Genomic DNA, 8,180 nt, shown 5'->3' with positions numbered 1-8,180 from the left:
TTGTGGGGCAGTTTCTTTTTGGACTAATAAACCAACCAGAAAATAATAAACGTGAATATCAGATAGGATTCGGATGAGAATCATTATACCAAGTAAACAACTGCAGGACTGTTTCTAGATTTAATAGCTCCATAATTATATGTGGCTGTAATTGTAGTCTTAATTTAAAAACAAGTTCAGTTAACTTGATTTTGATTCTCAGTTATAATAGATTCAGTCAGTATGTTGCAACTAATTAGAAGTACTGTATCAGACTTGACAGGATCAGATAAAAATCTGTGCGGAAAATGTAGACACCATATGCATAAGCCTACAAAAAAAAATGAGTGTGAGAGAGACAGAGAAAGTGAGAGATCAGTTTTGTTATAAAACTAGATGAGATAACATATAATTTAATAATCACAGGCAAGCTGATTGTACTGTTTAAAAAATCAAAATTGCCATTGTGAAAATAAAACAGAACCTATAAAAATGTAGTGACTCTTTATAAAATATGCAAAGTTCGAGACCTCCAAGATGTTCCCCAAATTAAATTGAAAAATCAGAAGGCTGTACCATGAAGTCTGTCATTTAGAGCCATTCTCAAGCCATTCATTGCAACAGGATCATGAAACTTGGGTGATGATAAAGTTACAGTCGTTTAAATACAGTTTGGATTTACACATTACAATAAACCAAAATATGGTTTTTTTAAGCACTAATTATTCTCCTGGCCTCATTACACAGAACACTAGCCCATAAATCATAGATGGATTTATTATAAGAAGCCAAGGCCAAGAACTGCATTATCATTATGGCTTAGCTGAACATGTGAATCCAGTCACTGACACTCAAGTTCCATTACATGTTTTTTTAAAAAAACACTGAATAGGAATTTACAGAAAATACAGTCCTCTTGTTGAAATTATATATATGGATTAAGTTCTAAGTGAAAGTATACCATATGGTTATTCCCTTAGATTCTAGGATAGAAGAAAGTTGGGGAATAAACACATTTAATATTCCTGTGTAGTTCCATTTTTCAATTTTGATTGGTTCCTTTCACTCCCTTCGAAGTTAGTCTCAACATTAGATTTAAGAATACTGCATTCAGTGCCCAGATCTTAAATACTGCAACGCTTTTGCTCACCACTGGATGGAGTGGCATGAAAGGAAAATACATTTGGGGAAACATGCCTATTGGCAAATTGAACAAGTACCAAATTCAGCCCTACCTAACGGAACAGATACTTGAAGGAGGAATACCAATCTGTTTCCATATGGTAGGAAAGATCTGTTTTGGACTTAATAATCTGAGTCACAAATTGCTTTTACTTTGTAGCCAACCCTTTTGTACATTACCAGTGTAGGGTAAAATTAATGCCATCCAACAATAAGTGCATATGTACTTAAGTGTGACATAAGATGTTAAATGTCATATTCATGATATGTTAAATGACAAAGTAAGCCAGTCTGTTTTCTTTTTTCTTTTTAAAATCACGTCTCTTTTATATTTATCTTATTTATTAAATTTTATGCCACCCATTTCACCTAGAGGCTTGCAACCAATAAAAACAACAGGATAAAACATTAAAACAAATATTAACACTAAAATTGATTTAAGAATTAACAAAGATGGCAAGGAAGAAAGCAAGATGCACATGGAGAGAAGGTGGGATCTTATCTCAGTCCATTAACCACCTCCAGTATGACACATCAGGGCCCCAATTGGCATAGCCAAGTCTTGTGGCTCTTTTGAAAGGCCAAAATTCTTTGAAAATTACAAGAAGAATGAAACCAAGAGCATAAAAATAAACTAATAAAACTCAGGCCTTCAGAGTTATGTATCATAAACACCATTATGGAGGAATATAAGGGTTCCAAGCATGCAAAAATGCCTGTTAAATAGTTTTTTTAAAAAAAAATGAACCAAAGCAAATCCTCCACAGTAGGATTTGGTTCATATCCCTATTTATTGTTGTCAACATTCTCAGCATAATTTTTGTAACTTCTACTATGTAAATTAATTTGATTCAACCCAAGTGTTTAGTTATGGATATATTAAGAAATTCTCTGGGAAAAAATAGTCAAAAATTAACTTTCAGAAGATTGTCAGAAAGTCTAGAAGCAGCAATATGCATCTATAGTTGGGATGCTTACTGTTTAAACAAAATCAGAGTTTGACTATAAGCTAGGGTCAAACTCTAGGTAGCACCATTAATAGGGTTGTCAATTACCAATTACTATATATCATCTTCCCCTAATCTATGCTTTCCAGAGATGCTAGAATACAACTCTGCTCATTTCCAAATCAGCATGGCCAAATAGCCATGGGAAAGACTGCTTTATATTGTTTAACTAATTACCTGCTACCAGTATGATACACACTGACATGACACAAACCTATTTTTGACTGAAACCCATGTCTCTTAAACAAATCAGTACTTTTTGACAGTAGCCCTAGTAGGTGTTTTACAATAGAAGAAAAATTACAGCATCTTTTTGGCAATTCAGCAAAACATTTTAGGCCTGCATCTGCACTATAACATAATGCATGTATAGCTCGACTATCTCTGGCAGTGGCCTGTGATATTGCTAAGATGTTAAGGTGTACAAATACTTTCTTCAGCCTCCTACAGTTGCTCAGTCATGGAACACAAATGTAGTGTAATGACTATGCAGACATCCTAGTAGGCAGAGCTCCTGCTGGTCTCATCTATACTTTAAATTCAGAATGTTTTCACGGTGATAAACACATTCTGGGCCAGAGTTATTTACTACAGTTGAATGGCTGTGTTTCCACAAATGCTGCAGAGGTTATTTTCATGTTAGAGATTACTATTGCTGGCCCTTGTATCTCTTGCTTTTAATTTTGCAACAACTGATCTATATTTCTACCTCAAGTACTGTCCTGAACAAAAAGTTTTCCATGTTAAATTTAAAAAAAAAAAATCAGTCATGAAAAAATAGATTTCTGCTAAAATTGCTAGAATTGTATTTGCCTTGCTAAAACCATTATGCATCTAAAATGAAGCATCGTTATATGAAAAGATACTTAAGATCAGTTGTGCATTTTGAAAATGAAATACAGAATGTTTATCGTAAAATTCAACTGGTACATAACATGTTTGCTCCGCAAAGCTTTGCAGGCTGAGGAACTCTGGGAGTTGAAGTCCACAAGTCTTAAAAGAGCCAAGTTTGCAGACCCCTGGTTTAGGTAAACCTTCGTGTTTCTAACCATTGCACATAAAAGCTTTTTTATGTACTCTGGGGATAAAAGTGAAATGAACCAGTAAAAAACTAAATATCAGAGCTGTGCGGTTCTTGAATTTTGATTCCAAAGTGTACTCTGGAGTGTGAATGTAGTGCCTACTGAAGTCAAAGGCATGTCAGGGTTCCAGAAAAACCTCTTCTGCATAAAAAAAACTCAGAAGCCATTGTCTTTCAGAGTTCTTTACTAGCATGAGGAAACTGGCACATGATGAGTGAAATTCCAAAACTGAACTTCCGGATTCTTTTCCCAGTTATATAAACCCCAAGAGTCCCACCCCCCTGACCCCTTTGATGGTCACATGGTCCCACATTCTCCCAGTTCATTCGAATATCTTCTCGCCACTCTTCCTGCAGATGTGAACACCATCCGACCTTGACTGCTTGAAGAACGTTACCATACCCCTCAACCCCCCTTCTTCCCCTCAGGGGAAAAATGTGGCAGCGTCTGGAACCCTAAAGTCTAGTATGGTTTCCAGGCCTGACAAGGCACTTAATTCTGGAATGTATTAAATTGTAGCCAAAATTTAGAAATGCTAAACTGGTATATAATTCTTTCATTGGCTTAATAGACAGAGAGCAGTATCTGGTGTCTCAATAGCTACAATCCCACCTTCTGGAAAACCAGATTTTCTGATAAAGTTTCAGGCAGTGGAAGACCAAACCCTTTCAGCCTATTTTTCCATTTATTTTGGATTTGGGAACAATTTGCCTCAATATTGCTTACATTTCCACCTCTAAAAACTGCTCCAAAATTAAGTTGCAGAAAATTGCCATTTGGTCACTGAAGAGTCATGATGCAATCTTAGTTCTCTGGGGGCTCTTAAGAAGATTCAAGGTTCTCACCCCGCCCACCCCTTAAAACCCTGAAGAAAAGATTCTTTTTTCTGCTATTCTGTACGGCAGTTTGCTAATGTGGGCAGTCCCAAAGAAAGCAGCTCCTCTCCACCTTTCCTACAGTCCTGGATCAAAGGATAGTTTCTGTGCCTGTCAAGAAAATAACTGTTCAGAACACATTCGCAAAGCGAAAGAAAACTATGTTGCTCTGATTTATTTTGAAGTAAATGAAAACATGAGGAAAAATCTTCTCTGGAGAAAGGAATTTTTGACTTCATATCTGCTTTGTACTTGACAGTTAATGTTCCACCCATGTTAATGTAACTTCCAAAAAATCTGATGGATCAGCAAAGCAGTGACTTTGAAGGGTATTAACAAATAGCTGGGTTGCTACTAGGCAAGCAAACTGGGTTATTTATTTACTAAGCGTCTGACAAAACAGCAACAAAAAAGGGAAATGGAACTTCTTGTCCTTTATCCATTTTTTTTAAGAAAAGTGTTTCGTATTTAAAAGTGTTCCTGAGAATGATAGCTTGTATTTATTCCTCACATGATGAACAGTACCAGTTGGATATAATAATATAATAATAATATAATACTATGATCATGGAAGCACATTAGAGATGAATATATTCTTGCACACCAGAAATTAAAAGTATAATGAAGTGTAAAACAGGGATGACACATTTGTCTCAATGTGTGTATTGGTTAGAGAAAACAATAAAAATACAAGTTTTTTTTCCTAAACCATCCCCCCTCCCCCCGCACATGTGTGTATTTAGCATGAAGTACTTCACTATAGGATGAAAGGCTGAAGTCTGTTCACTTCACGTAATTGAGTGTAGTTCATCGTAATGGACCAGTGGCAGGTTGAGAGATGTTTTTTGACTTTCAAATCCAAGACTGAGAGAGAATGATTGGCCAGGCAGCCCATTTCAATGCCTAAGTGAGGGCTAAAATGCATGGTTTCCCAGCACGTATACACTACACTGGGTCTCATTCTCATACACAATCTCTCTATTTTCCCCCAATAGGGCACTTAGATAAAATTTCATTCCGTCTACTGTGCAGCTTCTTCTGGTCTACAATTATCCACAATTTCAATAAAAGGTTCCACAACCAAATTAAAAATAAAGAATTCCACAGCCACGTTTTATAGCTCATCGTTTCATTCAGTGGTTTACCAAAAACAAAAACACATGACAAATCATTACAGTTCCAGGAAGAATGGCAAACACTAATACATGCTCTTAGGAGAAAAAAATATATATCCCGAAGTGATTCAACACAGGTTTGAGAAAGGAAGAAAAAACAAGCTGTCATTTACGAAGTGTATGTACTGCTTGACAGACTGAGTATGAAGGATGATGGTCGGTTTAAAAATCATGTCAATTTGATTCTAGTTTTACAGCTTGATATAAAAAGGGTTGAGAGACAGTTTCCTACGAGGTCTGAACTGGGAAACTTTGGCTTAAGATGCAAAGCTATTTCCTCTGAAGGTGGATACACAATGGAGAAAAGGAGGGACAATAACAAGTGACTAGGTTTGCTTGTGTTCTAATAAGCGACATTTTACTGTACTCAAATCACAAAGCCAGGCTGCTCTCTTATAAACACATACCATACAACTAGGAATACTACCAGCCTTGTCACAGTGCAAGGCATGTCCTTAAAGACTGATCAGGGGACTCTATCAATCAACTGTTAACTGCTATCACTATGCCTATGCACACAATCCATTAGGGATAATGAAAATCTGTAGGTCATCATTAATTTAGCTCTATCACTATATCCAGTCTGCTCAAGCATCCTGACGGACCACATGAGTTTCTGGTACAGAGTTAAAGCAAACAACAACCTAATTTAGGTTGGTGATCATCCTGGGAGATGAACAGGGAGTGAGCCATAATATAAATAAGAGCTCCAAGGGCAATCTGAAAAAGCTGTTATTTTTTTATCAATGCATCAGGTATGAACTTTCAGATTCTACTTAAAAACGATAAAGCTACAGATCTCTTTTTAAAGTGTATTTCTCTTTTCTTAACCCAAGAGGATTTTTTTTTTTAATGAAACTTGTTTAAAATGAAAAACTTCTCAAATAATCTGATATCACTGGGAAACAGATAACTTGGTTTCCATTTAATAAAGATGAAAGCCCTTTTCACAAACTCTCAGCCTTAGGTTAATGTTGGCCTATATCAGTTTCCTGGCTTCGTGTCTACTGACTAGGAAGAGAACCTAGCTTATGCAAGAGCATATTACACTCTGGTATGTGAAACTTACAGCTTGCAGAGAGTTTTCATTTTGCTAGGGGAACTGAAAAGGTTATGGAGAATCTGGCTTTGTTCATTAGACTTGCTGTCCACTTCTAATTTGAGGACCTTATTTCCTGTAGCTGAAACAGTTTCCCCTTCTTTCCCTGCAAGACTCAAAAAAATGCATTCATTCCAAAATGTGGAGACCTTTTAGTAAGAGACTGGTTGCTGCTCTGGAAACAAACAGTCAGGGACTTTGTCACCACGGAGTGCTCAAAGCTTTTCAAAAAAGCATTATAAAATTCTTGCTGTAGGAGCCTGTTCTTGGACAGTGAATTCCTGTAGGATTTCATTCCAAAGTCTGTAACAGTTCAACATAATCTCAAATAAATCCTTCCAATGCTTTGTTGCTGTTTTTTAATACGGTCTTTTCTCTCTTCCTTGGGAGTTGTGTTCTTTAGGAAAACAGCAGATAGCCCTGGATATTTAGTTCATCATTTCTTTCTTTCTTTCTTTTTTTGCCTCTAAATCCTCTTTAAAGGGAGTATTAGGTGAAGACGCAAATAGGTAGAGTTCATGAACTCCTAAATTGTACTAGTATGAGAAATCATTCACATACTTATGTATATGAGCACCTTTTGATACACAGATCTTTATCTCAAACAAATTCTGAAAAAGTCAAAGCAGGAACAGTTTTTTCAATCCAGAATTTGCTAAAAATAGGCTTGTCATTATCAGCTGAGTGATATAGGCCTTCAAGAGTTTCCCTAGAAGGGATGCACAATTCCTAGGGTGCCCAGATATCCATTACAATAACCATGTTTTGTCTACTGAAGTCCTAGGGTTGTTGTCTGTAGATAGCCTCACACACAAAACCCCCTTTCTATTACATATAATTACAAAGTTCCATCACTGGATCGTCAGGCAGTTTTAACTAGCAAACAAGTGTAGTAATATTACTGAACTACAGATAAGCAGCTCTGTGCTTATGATTGGTATCTACTACAAGCCAGTAGTGGTAAATTCCACATTGTTTGCCTAATAGGCGACATGTTTGGTAGCAAGATGGGTCTCTGCTGGTGTCCAGTTGTCAAAACTTATAATGAAGCTGTATATGCAGAGTAGATGCAAGAAGGTCAAGTCTTCATCTATTTTAAGATGATGTGGTAGCTATCATTGGTTTCAGCTGTAAAGAAAGCACATCGTCAGACTCTGGATGAACAGGAGTAGAATCCCATCATTGTTCCTCACCCATTTTCCGTCTGAAAGACAGAAGCTTTATACATTACAGCATTAATCTCCATGCTGATTTGGTTTGGGTTTATGGGGTGTGTGTGTTAGGATGTGTAGGTTTTTCAGAAAAAAATAAAAGAACAGAGTAACATGTATTACTGTGCACTGAATAAATGAGTACCTTTCATTGTGTCCAAGACAAAACATGATTCATCTTGAAAGTTCTGTATCATCTAAAACAGGAATAAAACGTTAAAAGCCTGGAGAAATCAAGCCACTATTCATTGTGTTTGTCTTAAGCAGCACATATATTAATGTACCTTGTCAACAGCTGGCATTCATCATCCCTTGTAGATGAAGTATAAGGAAAGGCAAGTATGCACCCAGAACTGTACACTGATCCTTTTGCAGAGCAGCTTGGTTATATCCAGGGCAGGAAACCTCCATCCACCAATCATCTTAATTTCCATTGTGTAAAGTTCAAGAGTTTTTTAAAGAGACGGTCTGCATTTTACTAAATTGGCACAGTTCACTTTTACTCTAGGACTATGATGGCGAACCTATGGCACCCGTGCCACAGGAGGCACGCGTAGCCATATCACTGGG

The 8,180-nt window shown here is 36.7% G+C and overlaps 1 protein-coding gene across 4 annotated transcripts in view; it reads right to left on the bottom strand.

Annotated features, from left to right (window-relative positions):
* Positions 1-5,246: 5,246 nt before the first annotated feature.
* The window catches only part of TFCP2 (transcription factor CP2), a 44,689-nt gene continuing 41,755 nt past the window's right edge, over positions 5,247-8,180 (bottom strand). For all 4 annotated transcript variants that reach the window (XM_058170703.1, XM_058170706.1, XM_058170704.1 and 1 more), the window contains 2 exons: positions 7,756-7,807; positions 5,247-7,527 (listed from right to left, as the gene is read on the bottom strand). In XM_058170703.1, coding sequence (XP_058026686.1) covers positions 7,490-7,527; positions 7,756-7,807 — 90 coding nt within the window. In that variant the 3' untranslated portion in view covers positions 5,247-7,489. The remainder of the gene's footprint in view (positions 7,528-7,755; positions 7,808-8,180) is intronic.

Source organism: Ahaetulla prasina, chromosome 2 (genome assembly GCF_028640845.1).
Source record: "Ahaetulla prasina isolate Xishuangbanna chromosome 2, ASM2864084v1, whole genome shotgun sequence".
NCBI classification, from domain to species: domain Eukaryota; kingdom Metazoa; phylum Chordata; class Lepidosauria; order Squamata; family Colubridae; genus Ahaetulla; species Ahaetulla prasina.
The sequence above is the reverse complement of the archived record's forward strand: the minus strand, read 5'-3'. Positions and strand labels throughout refer to the sequence as shown.